The 20479-nt window shown below is 36.5% G+C and overlaps 1 protein-coding gene across 1 annotated transcript in view; it reads left to right on the top strand.

Annotated features, from left to right (window-relative positions):
* LOC140166154 (staphylococcal nuclease domain-containing protein 1-like) overlaps positions 1 to 20479 on the top strand; it is a 41022-nt gene that overhangs the window by 13752 nt on the left and 6791 nt on the right. The window contains exons 5-18 of the mRNA XM_072189546.1: positions 837 to 994; positions 2876 to 2967; positions 6680 to 6835; positions 8527 to 8633; positions 9385 to 9479; positions 10457 to 10575; positions 11351 to 11517; positions 13712 to 13895; positions 15627 to 15768; positions 16888 to 16997; positions 18070 to 18258; positions 18820 to 18952; positions 19300 to 19493; positions 20213 to 20320. Of these exons, the coding sequence (XP_072045647.1) occupies positions 837 to 994; positions 2876 to 2967; positions 6680 to 6835; positions 8527 to 8633; positions 9385 to 9479; positions 10457 to 10575; positions 11351 to 11517; positions 13712 to 13895; positions 15627 to 15768; positions 16888 to 16997; positions 18070 to 18258; positions 18820 to 18952; positions 19300 to 19493; positions 20213 to 20320 (1954 nt within the window). The remainder of the gene's footprint in view (positions 1 to 836; positions 995 to 2875; positions 2968 to 6679; positions 6836 to 8526; positions 8634 to 9384; positions 9480 to 10456; positions 10576 to 11350; positions 11518 to 13711; positions 13896 to 15626; positions 15769 to 16887; positions 16998 to 18069; positions 18259 to 18819; positions 18953 to 19299; positions 19494 to 20212; positions 20321 to 20479) is intronic.

The following is a 20479-nucleotide window of genomic DNA, read 5'->3' as shown; positions in this document are numbered from 1 at the left end:
ATTTTTCATGACTTTATTATCTCAACAGTTTCATCATTTTAGATTCATTCCTTTAGATTACCTGATTTTCAATAAGCTTACTGACGAAAATAATGCATGCACCATGTGCATGTATGTCAAAAATGTTACATGCACACAAAAAAACTGCATGCACACGTGCATGCGTGCACCCGTATAAATCGCACACTGGATTTTGTGTACACTTTCTATGGCATGTGCAGTTCTGCTATGGTAGTGCAGAGCATGATGGGATACACCTATCAGCTGCTGTGGGGCTACACTAACATTCTGATTATTTGAAAACAATGGATACAGATTGTGCTTAGTTTGAATTAAGTTGTACATGCACAGCAATTTGAAGAGGGTTGAATTTAGGGTTAGGGTTTGAAATTCTAGTAGTTCAGTTGTTTGATAGGTAGACACTAGCTCTGCCTGAAGATAAAAAACATTTCAATTAAAAAAAAACAGTTGTGGCACCAACTGCTTGAAATCACAATTGCAGCCATTTCTGAGCTATCAATTGTAAATAAGGCAATAGAAAGTTAGAAACAAATTAGTTTGATCTTTCGATCAACCATCGATGTTTGGTTGTTCCTTATTATATATGAAATTAATTAATTGACCATTATTAATTGTAATAACATATAAATCTTTGCCAGGTTTGATATTGAAAAGTATACATTTAGCATCAATTCTGATTAATTAGTTACTAGTTCATTAATAAGAAGCATCGAAGCACCATCGTCGGTCGATCCAAAGATGAAACAAATTAGTTTGTGGTGCCTAATCTCTTTTCACCTATGTTCTCATTTTGTTATTGCCATTGGTGTATTCAGTGACCAGACACGTTTGAATGACTTGGAGGATGCAGCAAAGGCTGCTGGCAAGGGAAAATGGGCCAAGGAGAATGACCCCAACATGCAGCGTGACATTAAATGGAGCGTGGAGAACCCAAGGAACTTTGTGGATTCCCTGCATCAAAAACCAGTGGAAGGTAGGTTTTTAAGGTTTTTCTGTCAAATCATTTCTTTATTGTATGCCCAATTAGCAGAGGAGGCTTAAAGGCATTCCTACAATGCTTTTTAACATATTTTTGCTTGATTTATTTCACTCTTTTCAAGTCTAAAAAGTCACATGGCTCAAGACAGCTTTGTAAATTGGCGGGAAATAATGAGTCAGAAATGCGCGATTTCATGTGAAATATTGTGATTATGCACACGATTCGTGTTGCGTGACGCGGCGCAACTCTGCGCGTATGTCCAACGCAGTCAAGGCACATTCGGTATATTGTTAATGCCAGCAAATGTGGTGTAAACAAAACAAAAATTTGCAGTCAAAATGCCACTTAGATTTTTTAATTATTTTGTATTTTGGTGCACTAAAAGCAGACATTAGAGATTCATTGGTGCAAAAAGATGCATATTTAGACCATGCACCAGATACAGCTTTTACAAGCGTGAAAGTCTTACCGTCTTAAAATATAAGGACGTTTTGTGCATAATTTTGATGTTTTTTTACTAAAACATTGATTTCTCAATATGACAATATTGTGTGATTTTTGTGATAAGATAACTCGAAAAATATGCAAGCAAAATGTAAACTTTTTGCACTATCCTTTAAGTCTAGGGAAGGTTTTCTCATTTTTTTAAAATATTTGTTTTGAACAAAAATATACACCATTATGTGCAATTTTTAGCTTAATAGAGTGACAAAATGGCTTTTTTCACATGTTATTTCGAAAAAAGAGACAAATTTCAAAAAAAAAAAAAACCTTCCCTAAGTTTTTTCTAAGTTGTCACAAAAAAATTGGGTAAAAAAGTGACTTTTTGTGATTTTTTTGAACAAATCTGACGTCACCATGGGATTCCTTGACTCATTTCCTTTCCAAAAATGTATAGTTGTATATACTTTGGACATACAATTCAGAAATAACGATGCTCGAAAAGGTCCATGTTCTCTACTATTAGGCCAAGTAAAATAAAAAACATGTTTCACGTCCGGGTTTTGAAAAAAAGGAGGAAGAGGGGGCTTTTTATTTTTTATTTTTTATCGCAAAATCGGTGTAAATACCCATAATTAGAGCTGTTTTAGCGTATGCAATAATGCCTGGAAAAAGGAGGAGGCTTCTTTTATTTGTTGTTCTGAGAGATAGGCCCCTCTAACTATCACAAAACCTTATAAAAGTGTTTCTCAGTATATTAGCAAGGCTATAGAAAGCATCTCTACTTCCTAGACATATTTTTTGAAAAGCTATTACTGATTTTCAAAAAATAAAAATAAAATTGAAGAACCCTCAAAAAAGGAAGCGGGAGGGGACGTGAAACATGTTTTATTTTTTATTTGGCCTTACTCTGGCCTTAAAAGGAACTGTTGGAAACTGCTTATCCACAAAAATAGCCTATGTAGGTAAATTGAAATTTGGTGAATGGTCTGAGCTTTCAATCCTAGCAGGATCTTTCTCCAAAGACAGAGTGCCTTTTGTAAAAATCCTGTATAGGATTGAAAGCTCAGGCCATTGACCTAATTTGAATCGATCTCCATTGGTAAAGGCATGCCGTTCTATTGGGAACAAAGTAACAAACCAAAAGTTTGAGGTCCTATGAGCAAAATTCAATTTGTTTGGAGCTAAAAAGTCTGATTACGTTTGAAAAAAGTAGTAAAAATATCCGTCAAAGTTGCCTTTTGGGTTGGAATTTTCAACATTTCATACTTGCATTTCAGGGAGGGAGGGGTCAGCTTCCTAATGAATAGACTTTTGTCGAAATTTTGGGTTTCAGACTTGTTATCAGACTTTGCCAATTTTAAGCCAAACAATGTATAACTGTACATACAGCCAGCATTGACATTTATATTGTTATATATGTTATTATTTCAGCCGTTGTAGAGCATGTTCGTGATGGCTGTACAGTGCGTGCTTTCCTGTTACCTTCCTTTCATCATGTGACGGTCATGCTGTCAGGAGTAAAGGTGAGATGTCGGTCATGTGATTTTAAAGTCATCATCCCATAAGCCTTTGCGAGTACACCTGAGATGTTGTCACGCCGATCTGCGCCGATCATCGAACATCGTTACTGCGCATTGCAAGTCGGCATGATGTAAAATGACAAGTTCTCAGGTGTTCTCTCAAAGGCTTATGACCGAAAAGATCAATTGCCACAATGGAAGATCTTCCAGTTGGCACCTTTATCGCTACCATAAATCTCCCTCATAATAGAGGCCGTCAGCGTGACGTCATATGCCGCCATCTTGTGGGAACACCTTGCGATGGTCGTTCGATCTCCATGCGTGAACAGCAAAATCATCGCGTTGATGCGTGGTAACAACTGCGTGGCAAGCTGCGACCTGCGCGTAGTATCAGACGCATGAACACGCGTATCATTTGTACCCACAAGATGGCGAAAGGCTGACGGCCTCTATAGAGATTTTGAGTTTTTGAGTGCAGTGGATGGATCAGAGTTGTAAATAGTTTTCATTGAAAAGGGAAAAGGTATTTACCTTATTATTTAGACAGTAATAACTTTGCAGCATTTGTTTGAAGGTCATTGTGTGATATTGGAGGGTTTTGTTTTGCTCTGAGCTACTGCATCCAGGGAAAAATACCGGCCCAGAACAAAACCTGACAATTTCAGTTCATAAATGAACTCATGATAGATGGTGCAAAGTTATTATTGGCATTCATTACTGATGTATCTGACATTTTCAACGACTTAAGGGCTGGGGTATGAGCGTTTGGACAGTATTTATTGTGGGACATTAGAGCACATCAGACATATCGAATTGCATTCTGAATACGAAGAATGTCCTTCTGATATCAAATAATTTTGATTTTTGAAATTCGCAATGTAATACACATTTTATGGCAAATGATTAAAATTGATATTTTTGATATTTAACAGTACTCGAAGTAAACTTTATAAATCTGATGATTTATACTTAAAGTGTATGTAGGTGGGATGAAAAGCCGACGATCAATTGAAAATTTTGACCTTTCGTATTGAAGATATGGAATTTTTTCCCAAAACACCAAAAAAAATTAGGTCTTTTTGGGGAAAAAATCCATATCTTCAATATGGTCGTGTCCTTCAATATGAAAGGTCAAAATTTTCAAATGATCGTCGGCTTTTCCTCCCAGCTACATACACTTTAAGAATATATCATTAGATTTATAAAATTTACTTCGAGGAATGTTATAGATCAAAAATTTGAAAAATATCAAATTTTTATAATTTGTCATAAAATTTGTATTATATCGTGAATTTCAAAAATGAAAATTATTTAATATCAGAAAGACATTCTTCGTATTCAGAATGCAATTCGATATGTCTGATGTACTCTCATATCCCACAAAAATACTGTCGAAACGTTTAAAACGCTCATTCCAGATCCCTTAAAATGGTCAAATTTTACCGGCATGGGTCACAACAGGATCTTGACTAAAAATTTCAGAATGCATGCTTTAAGTAGGGATGACCAATGAACCATCAACTTGATTAGAACGCTCCCATAGACATGCAGGGAGCTCAACTGTGCACTGCTTGCACAGACATTTCTAAATTGATCTCATTCTTTTATTTTTCAATATTTTTCTGTAAAAATTGGAGAAGTGACTGCCAATTATATTTTGTAACTATCTTGCAAATTACAGCAACACAACTGATTTCATTTTCCTGTAAGTGCGAGTCAAAATTGGTCCATCGCCACAGTGCGTTTAATTGCCAGTGGCTGAGTTCAGCACTGCTCAAGAATGGCACAAAATATTCATGTCAATAATTTCAGGTGAAAAACATGGCCTACTGAGCTGTAATTTGGCAGAGTTGTCAGTAATACCTCTATCATACCCTCTGTAAAAAGGAAAAAAAAATGAGCAAGTAGATCTCGAGTTACAAATTAAATCACCAACTTCCCTTTGGAATTTTCATACTCCTTTCGAATCATGCTAAGAAGACACCTTTCTGAACATAAATGTGAAGTTTTGTGCTCATTCGATGTATTTTTCACCTGATTTCAACCCTAAACGTTTTCTTATATTTAGGCCTATACCATCTACAACTTGCTGCTGGCTATACCTTGTTTAGAACTTTCAAAAGAAGTAACCTGAATGTGCAACCATAACTGTTTCAAAATAGCCCGCGAAAGTCATGCAGGTGACTCCGAGGTCATGCATTGAATTGGTTTGAATGAAGAATACTACCGGAACCAGCATCTTTTGTTAGAAGTCACACATGAGCATGATGAGTGAAGTGGGTAACCTCTATTGTTGTGAATGAGTCAATGACCTTCAATGACAATTAAGATTTGGTTTGCATACATTTACTAATTGGTCATATTAAACCCAATAACATTGAAATTTTTGGTTGTGAAAAAAAAGTTCACCTGGACTTAGTGCAATTTTGATTTTGTGCCATATCGGCCATCTTGGATGATTTTTGGCAAATGTTCTCTAAATGCATGATTTCAATGCCTCGGTTTGAAAAAATAATTTATGCCATTGACTAGTAAAGTGCCATTTCATAAGAAACCCTTTGATACTTTCACAATATGCTTGTTTCATGTTTGCATATAAGCTAAAATAAAGAAATATATAAAGGTAAATATATGCTTATGCCAATTTTGCTCCCAATTGCTATTTTTGGACCTTGTCATTTTATTTCGCGTTCCAATGACCGGTCAGAATGGGAAACTTTGAAAATTCATAATTCGAAAAGTTTTTGACCGATTTGACCATTTAACCACCAAAATACTTCTGTTGATGAGTTCTATCCAGAAAACAATCTTTTGTAGCAATAGGGGCAACATGAAATTTTGATGGTTATCCCTACTTTAAGGGATCTAAAATGAGCGTTTATTGCGTTTCGACAGTATTTTTGTGGGACATGAGAGCACCTCAGACCTATCGAATTGCATTCTGAATACGAAGAATGTCTTTCTGATATCAAATAATTTTCATTTTTGAAAATCACAATATAATACAAATTTTATGACAAATTATAAAAATTTGATATTTTTCAAATTTTGATATATAACAGTCCTCGAAGTAAATTATATAAATCTAATGATATATTCTTAAAGTGTATGTAGCAGGGAGGAAAAGCCGACGGTCAATTGAAAATTTTGACCTTTCATATTGAAGATATGGATTTTTTCCCAAAAAGACCTAATTTTTTTTTGGTGTTTTGGGAAAAAAATCCATATCTTCAATACTGAAAGGTCAAAATTTTCAATTGATCGTCGTTTTCATCCCACCTACATACACTTTAAGTATAAATCATCAGATTTATAAAGTTTACTTCAAGTACTGTTATATATCAAAAATATCAATTAGTAATAATCTGTGATAAAATGTGTATTAAATTGCTAATTTCAAAAAAATCAAAATTATTTGATATCAGAATGACATTCTTCGTATTCAGAATGCAATTCGATATGTCTGATGTGCTCTAATGTCCTTTTCAAAAAATCAAAATTATTTGATATCAGAATGACATTCTTCAGTATTCAGAATGCAATTCGATATGTCTGATGTGCTCTAATGTCCCAAAATAAATACTGTCCAAACGTTCATACCCCAGCCCTTAACCGCTCTTAAACTTAACCATTGGTATTTTGCAGAGAGTATCTTTTTAGTTGATCAAGTAGTTTTCACCATTCATATCACTGTTCATGTTGATTCCTTTATTAGTGCCCAATGTTCAAGCGTGAGGGTGACGTCGAGACAGCAGAGACATTTGCCGATGAGGCCAAGTATTTCACTGAGTCTCGTCTGCTTCAGCGAGATGTTAAGATCATCTTAGAAGGGGCAGCCAATCTCAACTTTATTGGCACAGTCCTGCATCCTGTAAGTATTGAAATATGTGTCATTGACCCCTGAACATGTTTAAAGCAAAACCTCCTATGTAACCTGTTGGTAGTTTTGTTTTAAACATGTTCAGGGGCCACAAGCACATAGGAGGTTTTTCCTACCCAACAACGACAAACACCTGCTAAATAATATAAGACCAAGTAAAATAAATAACATGTATAGCGTCCGAACTTTCTCAAAATTTGGTGAGGGAGACCCTTATTATTTGTTATTATGTTACAACTTGACCATTCATTTCTGTGTGACATTGCAATTGAAAAGCCTTGGTCAACATTATCATAAAAATAAGAGGCCCTAATATTTTCGTTATTTCCCCAAAGCCCTACCACTAGCTTAAAGAAAGTGTGTGTTTATACATGAAGAACTTCTGAACATGTTTTTGCTTCACAACAATTTGAGAAACAAATAAGAAAAATATTTGAAAATCTCCACAAATCAGTGAGGGCAGGGACGATATATGTGTTATTTACTTTACTTGGCCTAATTGTGCGGTCTTGTTGAAAAAGTAAACCAAGAAAGGTTCACAAAAAAAGCAGAATCGTATGTCAAGGTTGAGTTGAGTGTCAAGAGTGGTACATTGTACTTGCAAAAAATGTCACATGGCAACCCAAAAGTCATTCAGGATCATTTACAAGGCTACCCAAATTTGTGTTTGGTGTAGGGTGGCATTACCTCAGGGATTATAGTTATTATACACCTGTGCTGACAAGGAGCGAATGAGTTAGCTTAATTGAAGTACAGAGCGCCGGTCCTAAACAAAACATGATATGTGTGCATAATACTGCCGGGCAAAGCACAACAACTACCACCCAACTGTTTGCTATGGCATCACAATACATTAGAAATTATATTATATTCTAAAAACACCTGAATATTGTTTAAGAGAAACTGATCACTTTTGTTGTCTTATCCATGGGTCAGTGCATGATCATGTTCTATTTTTCTGCTGGCTGATTTCTCTTAATGAATATGATTTGATCAATCTTTGAATGAGGTGAAAAAAACCCAATACCAAGAATAATAAAGATGACAATGTGACGGCCATAAAATGATATTATGTTCAATCATTGTTCATATCAAGTTCATGACTGAATCAAATTGTTATTATAAAGATGGCAACCTGGCAGCCATAAAATGATATTATGTTCAATCATTGTTCATATCAAGTTCATGACTGGATCAAATTGTTATATGTTCAGAGATGTAAGACTTCCGGAAATTTCCCGAATTCGGAAATGGGGCTAAAAAGAATTCGTAGAATGAAGAACTTTGTTTAAACCCCTTACATCCACTTGAGCAATTTTGAGAAAACATCAAAAAATCATCAAAAAAATCACTGATATAGGGGGGTTTGCAACAAAAGCAGTTTTTGGCGGGATGCTCATCCTACCCAGGCACCCCACCAAAAACTACTTTTGTTGCAGACCCCTTTATATCAATGATTTTTTTGATGATTTATTAATGTTTTCTCAAAATTTCTTAAGTGGATGTAAGGGGTTTTTTTAAACAAAGCTCTTCAAATGTAAAAAAAAAAAATTTAATTAATTTTTTTTTTTTACATTTTTTTACATGATGATAATTTGTCATAAAAAGAGCAATGGCTCGCATGATTTTCAGGAAGTGGATCATTACCTCACTTACATCTCTGTTTGTTTCATTCAAAACAGATGGGTAATATAGCCGAGTTTTTGTTGAAGGAAGGTTTGGCACGATGCGTTGATTGGAGTATGGGAATGGTTACCACCGGCCCTGAAAGACTGCGATCTGCAGAAAAGTAAGTCTTGCGTACACCCATTGAGGGATTCAAACTGCAGGGAAATAATTGAGAAATAAACGTGATGGAAACAAGCACCTGTTTTACTGCTGGATGGACTTCCAAAGTAGGATTGGTCAGTTGCGAATTTTTGAAAAAAAATTTCTGGAGGCTAAAATTGCCCTAAAAGATCACCAAAAGTTTAAAAATTTGGGGAAAATTTGATATTTTGAAAATATTCTGAATTTTTTTCAAAAATTTTCAGTCAAAATCAATAAATTTTGGCCCAAAACAGCTGGTTTTATATGATTTTTAAAAAAGTAAAAAAAAGTCTCCAAAATCTGGGTTGGTTGGGCTTGTGCCGTAAAACAGCCTTTTTTTTTTTTTTTTTTTTTTGTGGCCTAATAAGAATTTAATTTGATGCTGCAGGAAGAGATAAGACTGAAATGGAAGAGGAAATATATACTTAATGTTTTGTATTAGTAAATTGTCAGGTCACAATGGGGTACCTGAATGAGTAACTCCATTCGAAATCTACAGTCTCTGTGTGGGAGATTAAGAGCATGTCTTCCATATGCCAGTTTTGATGCAATTGCCTGATTTCTTACTTTTTGTTACTCCAAATTACCACACTTATTTATTTTCAGCCCATTTTGAGGCTTTATAACCGGAATTCGGACACTTTTTCAGGCTTTTCCTGCAGAGTCACTTCAGGCCACTGGCATCCCTATGCTATATAATACAGTTTATTACTTGTCTATTTTTCATGTAGGGTTGCTAAAGAAAAGCGTTCAAGAATTTGGAAAGACTACACACCCAGCACAGTACAAATCGATTTAGCCGACAAGAACTTCTCCGGAAAGGTAGGTTTGCATACGGCCTTGGACTCATTATCTGAGCGCTTGCTCGACATGCTGTGGTTCGAGTCCCTGTCCCACCACCGTGTTGCGCCCTTGGGCAAAGCACTTTGCCTCACTTGCCTCACCCCACCCAGGTGCAATGGGAAGCTATTAGGGGTAGTCACACTCATTGTACTAATGAACCCTGCGCCATTTGTAGGCAGCAAATGTGGTTCCGACATATTCTAATGATGGCGGAATAAATGTAAAGCGCTTTGAGGCTGTTTACGGCATAAAGCACTATAAAATATATCTACATTTATTTATTTATTTGATTTTATAGCACCTTTATACACTGTATACGAGTTCTTTTTAGCCAGATCATTTGTTGAGGTAGAGCACTTGCCAGGAAGTTTTGGTGATTTTGGCCAAAAATGTGCTACCTTCACACAAATAACATGAGAAACCTGTGTAAATAAATGTCAGAGCTATTCGAAAAGAGAATGGGACCATCCCTGGTTTAGATATCTGTAATCAATCCTAGATTCCAGGATCAACACAATTTCAAGATTCCCAACCTTTATTGACATTTTGGGAGAGTAAGAGAATACCATGCTAAAGCTAACCCAAGGCTCCAACTCTCACAGATCGTATTCTCCTGGCTGACAGCGCAACGCCTTACCCACTCGGCCATCTCGCCCTCTCATCAGTGTTCGATTTACCTGGATTAGCGTAGCAAAATGCTACTCACAATTTTGTAATTGCTACTCAAATCTGAAAGTGAGTAGCATTTTTGCTACACATAAAAATATACTGAAAATCGATCACTGGCCACTGACTTGAACTGAAAATGGAACATTCAGGATTAGCATGTTGCAAAATGCTACTCACAATTTTGGAATTGCTACTCAAATCTGAAAGTGAGTAGCATTCTTTGCTACACAAAAAAATATACGAAAATCGATCACTGCCTCTCATCTCATGTTGTCTTGTTATTGTAGGTAGTAGAAGTTGTCAATGCTGATGCCCTAGTAATCAAGACTGGTGATGAATACAAGAAGATAACACTATCTAGCATCAGACCACCTAGACTAGGCCCTGTCAACCCAGAAGACCAACCTAGGGTAAGTAACCTCATCTATAGACCACTTCATATCTTTGTTTATCAACAAAGGTGAGGGACTGGTCTTTCGATATGCTTGAATGAACCGTTACTCTGTTCTGTGGCTTTCTTGTACTAGATGAAATGTGGTGGGCGATTTAAAATGCACATGCCCTGAGCAAACTGATATGTACGCACACTGCCGGGCAAAGATCAATGGAAATTGCCATAATTCGCACACATACTGCCGGGCAATGATGTGACATGCTGCTAAGTACAAAGTAAAGGGTTTCTTATCCCACTGCATTGAATTGAACATTCCAATAATCTCCAAATACCGTATTCTTTCTAATTTATAGCTAACAGAATCAGGGATGTAAATCTTCATGATAATTCCTGATTTCAGGAAATTTTGCTTGGATCTTCCTTGTAGTACCCCCTACTAGTACTAAAAATAAAGGTTACTGCAAATGAATGTGCATGGAACATATTATAAACAGTTGAGTTTCACACAAAAAATGACTATAATTTCAAAAAGTTATTTATCATTTCAAATCTTTGAAATCTTTGATATTTGAATTCAATTTGGAAGAAAAGTTCTGTCTAATGCTGGTTTCATACTACCATGCCGCTTGCTGCTGAGCGGCCTGGCACACACGCATTGCTGACAAAAGGACACAATTAAGGCTTGTCATTGATTGATACATCATGCTGCTTGTACTTAGTCCCTCCCATTTGGTCTATATACCAGCCAATGAGCATAACGTACGGTACAATGTATATTTTTCCCCTCATAGGACCGTAGAATCCGGCCACTGTACGACATCCCGTACATGTTTGAGGCTCGTGAATTCCTGCGCAAGAAGCTGATTGGCAAGAAGGTGAGCGTGTTGGTAGATTACATCAAACCGGCCAGCGATGGATATCCAGAGAAGACATGTGCTACTGTTACAGTGGGAGGAATGTAAGTAGAGGACACGCATGGAAATCTGCCATCTGAAATTTTTTTTTTTAAAACTTTTTTGCCCTTAGGGAATGTAAAAACATTTAAATTTACTGTATGCATGTCAAATAATCAGTCCCCTTGGCCATCAATTCACCAACAGAAAATGTGAGTACTTGGTATGGTTACAATTTAATCCAACATATCAATTGATCTTGTGTGGACAATTCTCACACTTTGTAGTGGACTAAGGTAATTGGATGTAGACTCAAAAGAGAAATTATTGCAGCTAGGGCATTAGGGTGCACTATTACCATGGCAACCCTGTGATTCACAGTTGCATACAGTAAACATGGTGTCTATTACCAGATGCATTAACAATGGGATAATTGTTAGGCAACATTATGGCACCAACAGAGTAACTCTGAATAATTCCAAAGTGGTACTATGTTACAGTGTGATATTGTAATTCGGGGTGTGTGATCAGATCAACAGCCTTTTTTGCCCTTAAGGCGATATAATACCCCGATTTTCATCAGTACCCCTCTTCTTTTTTTTCTTGCAAATTTATTAAGTACATATATATGTTTATCACCTCATGTCCTGAACTTATAAAATATATCTACATATAAAGTGACTTTCAACCATTTTAGTAAGTCATTTTAGACCTATATATTTTTTGTTTACTGTAACCTAGTAACTCAGATCTGTGTTTCATAACAAACCATAATTTATTCTTTTCAAAATGTTCAAGTAGGGTACATGAATAGAATACATTAAATCCTTTGTTATACTCTCTATAGAAAATCTATAGTGGTGCATGCAAAATACCTACCATGATATAACACTGAATAAATTAAATAAACACTTATACAATGGATGCATAATAATTACATGTAGTTGTTAGGAGAAGAAAAGGCTATTAGGTCACCGTATGTCAGGTTATAGGTCAATTGGTTCAGGTCAAATTTAAGCATCAATTTTGAATACACATGTGAGAGTCTGTGATATCATATGAGGCATAATTTTGATATTCTGTCTTTAACTGGATATATATCGAGAAGTGCATGGTGGATATACTAATATACCTTGGGATGTAAATGGTGAGTACAATTTAGAATGCCTAGTTGAGACGGATTTCACAAATAAATATAAAATAGTTACCAAAATCACAAAGCGTTAAGCTTACGGAAAACTACCCAATATGGTTGTATAGGTGACAAGAAATACAATTTTTTTCATCATTGCTGTAGTATGGTTGTTGTAACCTGTTACCTATGGCTTAATTAAGTTTCAGTGCAATAATGTCACAAGTTAAAAATACAAAATATAGCTCAACATTGAAAATAGAAGCATTTTAACCAGTTCCTTTTTGATAGTTGTGGAGCACCAAGTTCATGAAGTCATAAAAGAAATCAGGAACCACTTATTCCCATTTTACATATCAACTTTATTTCCCTAATGTGTTAGCAACACATATCCAAAATTTTAACGAAATCCGTTGATAGTAAGCTTTCCAAAATGAAGTGAATTTAAATCATCAGTGATGTACCTCCTTTTGGCTTCTATCTGTAAAAGCATGTAAGCTACATTGATACCGATACCACCAATAAAACGAGAAGATTTGCCCCTTCATTTTGCATACCACTTTGTCCAATTTTTTGGGTAATTTCTTCACAAAATGCAAAAAAATGCAAAAAAGAATCAATGGGTGTAGTACCCCCTTAAGGAATGTAAAAACATTTAAATTTACTGTATGCATGTAAAATCAGTGGAATGAGTTTGATCAAAATTGTTGTATGAATGTAAAATAAGCTGTTTTGTGCAAAAAGTAGCGGTTACCTAAAAAATAAACCCAGGTATTGCAGGCAAACCAGGTAATAGAATTGACGGCAGAATCCTGGTCATCCACAGTTCATATTACTACTAATCCTTGTTATAATCACCTGTTGCTCAAATAACCAGTCCCCTTGCCCATCAATTCACCAACAGAAAATTTGAGTACTTGATATGGTTACAATTTAATCCAACATATCAATTGATCTTGTGTGGACAATTCAAGAGTATATAATATATTAAATCTGAAGATGCCGGTTGACCCGATGAAAGCGCTCCGGTGAGTGTACCAAATTTGAGTAGCTTAGAAGTATAATTTTGCTTTCTATATTAAATCTAGTTTCACAATTATGACTTTTTTTGTTCTTTTCATCTACAGTAATGTAGGAGAAGCTCTTGTAGGCAAGGGATTTGCTACCGTAATTCGCTATCGTCAAGATGATGATCAAAGATCTTCTAATTACGATGACCTCCTGTCTGCTGAAGCACGTGCCAGTAAGAACAGCAAAGGACTTCATAGTAAGAAAGAAGTACCTCTACATAGAGTGGCTGATCTATCAGGGGTAAGATTTCTAGAATTGGTTGGGGGAGGGCGGATGCGATATCGACATGTTTCACAAACGATTCTAAATGTACGAGTAGATATTCATACGTAGTGGTAGATAAAATGATGAAAAAGATTAACTTCAACACTACACTATTTTTCGCTCACCTGGGCTGGAGTGTGATATCCTTCACTGATGACAGCATATGATTGACGTCGTGACAAAGGACTCGAAATAGACCCTATCTGGGACAACCTGCTGATGCCCGGGGGGAGGTGCACTACATCGTAACATTCATGACATCATTCTGCCAATCATATGACGTCATCAGTGAAGGATATCCCGATTGTAGACAAGATATATATCATCACAGCATCACCATCTGCTGAAGACGCTAGTCAAACTAGTGAAAACATTCCAGGTGAGCGACAAATAGTGTAGTGTTGAAGTTAAACTCTTTAATGATTGATTCTAAATGTGTTTTGTGCTGTCAAACTAAAATTATGTTATTCTAAAACTGTTGGAGCTCGACAATAAACTCCAGTATAAGTATGTTGTTTTCCCAACTTGTAATTGCTAACCTTTTATTTTGAATGGGCAGTCAGCCTTGGAAGTTTGTCATGTGACGTGTGTCATACACTGCCTGGAATTGATTTTAAAGAATTAAAGAAAAAGGAGCAAGCCTAATTAGAAGTTACTTGAATACATGATGGTAATAAGCTATGTGTGAAGTATAAACTGAACTTTAGATTGCCAGTTTTGCAGCTAGGGCATTAGGGTGCACTATTACCATGGCAACCCTGTGATTCACAGTTGCATACAGTAAACATGGTGTCTATTACCAGATGCATTAACAATGGGATATTTGTTAGGCAACATTAAGACACCAACATAATTTTGTATGTAATATAGGTGTAGCACAGTAAATATAAGTGTATCAACAGTTCAAATACCCCAAAAATTTAAACTGTTCAAATATCACTTCTCTCAGTAAATTAAGTATTGTTCGTCTACATGCAAGGGTCACTCTGTATATGTAATTTTTTCCCAATACGGCCTCTGCTTCAGAAGCTATATACCGCAACAGATAAATAATCAATTTCCAATTTGTATGGGATATTTGAACACTTTTCAATTTTTGCACCAACTATATAATCCTATGGGTTCATTTATTTCCAGTTTCTGAATCATTAGGTCTCAAAGATTGTGCGGACGCTATTTTTGAGTCAAGCTAAATATTCCTATTTCAGCACAAGACACATTTATGAGACCAAAATATAAACAAATTAAGGGGGTACTACACACCTCGGTAAATTTGTGTCTATTTTTGCATTTTTCTCAAAAACTTAATAACACAGTGGTAACAAAAGTAATGTATATTATAGGGGCAAGGAATCCAACTACTACATGTACACTGGAATTTCAGTGACCCAAGACAAGCGGTTCGTTATTTACGATAAGAAATAAGGTACCACTATGATGTACCTTATTTCCTATCGTATATACTGAACCGCTTGTCTTGAGTCACTGAAATTTCAGTGTAGTAATTGGATTCCTTGCCCCAATAATATACATAACTTTTGTTACCAGTGTGTTATTATTTTTTGAGAAAAATGCAAAAATAGTCAAATTTACCACAGGTGTGTAGTACCCCTTAACCAATCCCACCAACAGCTTCAACTGTTTTCCACATTGTCTCCTTTAAAACACAGTAGTCTCTGATCTTTACATTTGATTTGTTGTTGTCAGGATCCACAGAAGGCCAAGCAGTTCTTGCCTTTCCTACAGCGAGCCGGACGCAGTGAAGGCACAGTCGAGTTTGTAGCAAGTGGATCCCGTCTCAGGTTATACCTACCAAAGGAAACTTGCCTTGTAACATTCCTCTTAGCCGGTAAGGATTCATTGATTCATTGATTGTCAAAAATTAGCGAGGAAATCATGCAGGAAGGGATAAAGGAAGTGAGTGAGCTTCCAAATGAGCATTCCACATATTTGGTTGTTTCATGAGTGGTTGAAGTTTTCCTGTTGATGTTGAATTTAGTCTCCTTCCTCATTTTTAATTCTCCTCAAATGCTCTCACACTTTGTAGTGGACTAAGGTAATTGGATGTAAACTCAAGAGAGAAATTATTGCAGCTAGGGCATTAGGGTGCACTATTACCATGGCAACCCTGTGATTCACAGTTGCATACAGTAAACATGGTGTCTATTACCAGATGCATTAACAATGGGATAATTGTTAGGCAACATTATGGCACCAACAGAGTAACTCTGAATAATTCCAAAGTAGTACTATGTTAAAGTGTGATATTGTAATTCAGGGTGTGTGATCAGATCAACAGCCTCATGCCTCCCTCCCCATTATTCCTCATCAGTACTGACATTTTGGTATTGGAAGAAAGCTCATATTTGTCTCACTCCCCCAGTAAAATTGAATGCCTGATATATGTTTTCATAAGCAGTCAAGTTAGCTCAATCGATAAGGTATTCGACTATGGTGCGAGAGGTTGCAGGTTCGAACCCTGGTGGTGGTTCAATGTGCTCATGGAAAAATTGAGTTAGTATGAAATTCCTGTGGACAACAAGGAACTTACTATTTATTGTCTCATTTTAACCCGTACGAAACTTGGGAAGCTGATCCTGGCTGCGAAGGTAAATTGTAGAATGTCAAGGGTGTGCGCTTCTTAGCTGCAAGTCCCTGTGTTGTTGTTTAATGGTTTATGGAATGATATGGGCCCACAGTGGTCGGCGACAACCTGTAAAGTGTGCTGAGGCTCGTGGATCAACGCGTACAAATCACTGTTTGTTTGTTTTAAATTTGAATGGCAGGCCTCGATGTAAGATAGAATTTAGAAAACAAAATATGAAAAATTCTGACTACCCACCTATTTATAAGGAACAAAATCTGACATTTAATTACCTTTTTATCAGTGTTTGGTAAAGAATAACTATATAATAATTTGTTTCTTGCATATAGCATCACACAACATCACTTTGGTTGTATTTTGTAGGTATCACATGTCCAAGAATGGCGCGTACTGGTCCTGGTGGTCCAGGTGACACAGAACCATATGCAGATGAAGCTCTACAATACACCAAGGAACTGTGTCTACAAAGAGAGGTAAGATCTACTTGGGATTTTTCAAAAAAGTGTCATAACCCTAACCATATCAAACATTAAAAAAAATCATTTCTAAAGGCATATGCATGGGCGGGTATCCCATTTGATGTGATTGCATCATCATGTGAACAGTCATATTGCGACGGAAAGCTTGGCCAGGCAAGCCACACCCATGGCAAGGTAGGCCTGTGCCCTTCTCTGGCACCCGAGGGGTCGCTGGTTCAAAACTGCACCCGAGAAAAAAGTTTTCTCCTCTCCTTTCTTTCTCCCTTCCTTCTTTCCTTCCCCTTGCCAAAAGCAACTGGGAGTTAGGGTTGATAAAAAAGTTTTCTAAATGAAATATTAATCAAGGTTGACATAATAATGAAATAGCACTGGTGCATAATCAACAAGGTAGTCCAAACTTGGATTGTGTATCAAATTATCAGGTATTGACAAAGTAGTTGTAACACAAGACAAAAGTAGATATACATGTCAGATGGTTCTGTGACGGTAAAACACCAAACGCTGTCGTCGTCGGATTTGTAATGCGTCATCAACCAAATTTTAAAGCACACAAATAGTCTCACAACAATAGTGGCGACGACGACGACAACGTTGGTGTTTTACCGTCGCAGAACCATCTGTTGTGGAAATCGATAACTCCCTAATGTCATGAATAAGACTGCATCAAAGACTTGTTCAAGATCAAATTTAATTTATGCAAGAATGTTTACAGTAAAAGTCCAATATGTAAATTAACATACTTTTATTGAAATTGGGACAAATAACTGAGATAAATCCATGTTAGTTTGCAATCTTAACCCCCTGAGCACTACTTGCCTATTTAACATTGCCACTGATTGGTCAATTATGTGATATCTTCACTTTAATCACCAATCAGAATGGAGCTTTGCAAATAATTCACCCCAATTTTTTGTGTGGTGAAATAATTCTAACATTGTTGCTGATTGGTCCAATTGATAATGAAAACTTCTTTTTGACCTATAGGCAGGTAGTTCTCATGGGGTTAAAACTCCTAAATAGTGTACAACATTATCATAAAACTATGACTAAATTTGCACATTTCTAGGTTGAGGTGGAAGTGGACACAATCGACAAAGCTGGTAACTTCATCGGCTGGCTATTTGTGGAGGGTCAGAACCTGTCTGTGTCCTTGGTGGAACACGGCCTGTCCAAGATGCACTTCAGCGCTGAGAGGAGCAATTACTTGCGCTTCTTGGCCCCTGCAGAAGAACAAGCTAAAAATACAAAATTGAAGGTAAGCCCCAATAAATTTGAAAGTTTATCTCAAAGTTCCTTTGATGGTCAAAATCTTAATGCAGAATGAAGGGTTTTTTTTTGTTACTAATTTTGTTTTAATTTTCATATTATAATATTTTGCAGCAAACCTTTGACGAGAGCGAATTTTAAGTGTACATCGCAGTATATTTACTGTGTTGAAACGCACTTGTCTCTGATTGGCTGATGAGGCGATCTGCTGTTGCCAAGTGGAAATTTATGAATGAACTTGCAACATCACAGTAGTACACGCTTGTCAAAGCTTTACTGCAAAATATTTTAGATATAATTTATTTCCGACTGATGAGAAACTGTATTTAAAATTGTTCACTTACATGAGCTTTCGACACAACATAATGCAACACACACTATTATATGCATGTATCATCTAAGAAGCAATTTGATTGGAATGCTCAATATGGTGTGATACATGGAGGTTATGAATATGCAATGAAACTTTTTCCATCCACACCCGTTGTGATTTGATCCGTTGATTTGATGATTAAATTGGATGATTGATTGATTGATTGATTGATTGCAGATATGGGAGAACTTTGAAGAACCCAAGACTGTACAGATAGTTGAAGAGACAGAACGCAAGACCAACTACAAGCAGATCATTGTGACTGAGATGGGGGCGGAGCTGGATTTCTACGCTCAGATGATTGATGCAGGTACAAGCTGAATTCAAGACCTTTAAACTTTAAATGCAATTTTCTCTGTTTAAGAACTGTTCAAGCACTCATTTCTCAAGAAGTTATAAGACTCCCAAGTGTGATTTTTGGTAAGTATGGGTGAGGAAATTATTGCAGCTAGGGCATTAGGGTGCACTATTACCATGGTAACCCTGTGATTCACAGTTGCATACAGTAAACATGGTGTCTATTACCAGATGCATTAACAATGGTATAATTGTTAGGCAACATTAAGACACCAACATTTGTTTTGATTTAATGTTTCGGTAAAGATGCGTTAAAATGGTATATATTTTGAAAAAATATGAAAATTTGTCCCTGTGCAGGTCCATCGTTTGAGCAAGTAATGCAGAATTTACGTGCCGAGATGGAAGCCTCGCCACCTCTCACAGGAGCCTACACACCACGACCAGGAGAGCTATGTGCATGCAAGTTTATAGATGGAGAATGGTACAGGGCCAGAGTCGAGAAAGTCTCATCCAACAATAAGATATCAGTGTTCTATATAGACTTTGGAAATGTAAGTGGGCAGAAATTGTAACTGCTTTAACTTTCTTTAAACTTGATTTTTTAAGTTCATTATATCAAATTCAGTAGTAAAGATGGTAAATTTCCTCACATTTTCAGTGATGTTTCTATGATAATCTATCAGACTTCAGACTAGTAACCCATACCACTGCTCTTTTGGAGACAGCTAAAGAGGACATGGTGATGTTGGTCAAAGATGTTATGTAACACAGGCAATAATAACAACTCCCACTTTGTAGTAAAAGAAAATGTAGCTATATTGAGAATTACCATTGCAGCTAGGGCATTAGGGTGCACTGTTCCCATGGCAACCCTGTGATTCACAGTTGCAGATAGTAAACATGGTGTCATTTCCAGATAGTCTATGAATGGAATAGTTTATGGGCACAAAGTGACACCAACAGGTCATGAAAATAAAATGAATCTAACTTAACCCCATGAGAACTACCTGCCGATTGGTCAAAATGAATATTGTGTCAAATTTTGAACCAATCAAGGAGGGTATTAATAAGATCGTCTGCAAATGCAAGTTTGACCTTAAAAAGTTGAAAGCCTAGTCATAATTGGCAATTGAAATGAGCATTTCAAGTTATCAACCAATCAGAAATGCTGTTAGATGACCAGTAGTTTCCAGGGGGTTAAGGTTTAATTCAGTGTAAGGATTTCAAATTGGTCTACATTGTGAATGTTTTTCATCTTGTCTTTATACAGCGTGATATGACATCGGTGACCCAGCTAGCAGCACTCCCCCCTGGTTATCACACACAATTACCTCAAGCACATCATTACTATCTAGCATGTGTACTGCTACCAAAAGATGTAAGTACTCTTTAGAAATTATTATTGCACTCCTTTGCAAGGGAGAAATTGAACCGGGTCTAGGCTCTATTTGTCCACTGGTTAGGCTAAAAACAATTGTTATGTCTCAAAGCCCACGCACATGTTCGTTTTTCTTAGCGCGTCCATGTCAGCAAATTC

The sequence above is a fragment of the Amphiura filiformis genome, chromosome 12, assembly GCF_039555335.1.
Source record: "Amphiura filiformis chromosome 12, Afil_fr2py, whole genome shotgun sequence".
Classification (NCBI taxonomy): domain Eukaryota; kingdom Metazoa; phylum Echinodermata; class Ophiuroidea; order Amphilepidida; family Amphiuridae; genus Amphiura; species Amphiura filiformis.
This window is presented reverse-complemented; position numbering and strand designations above follow the sequence as displayed.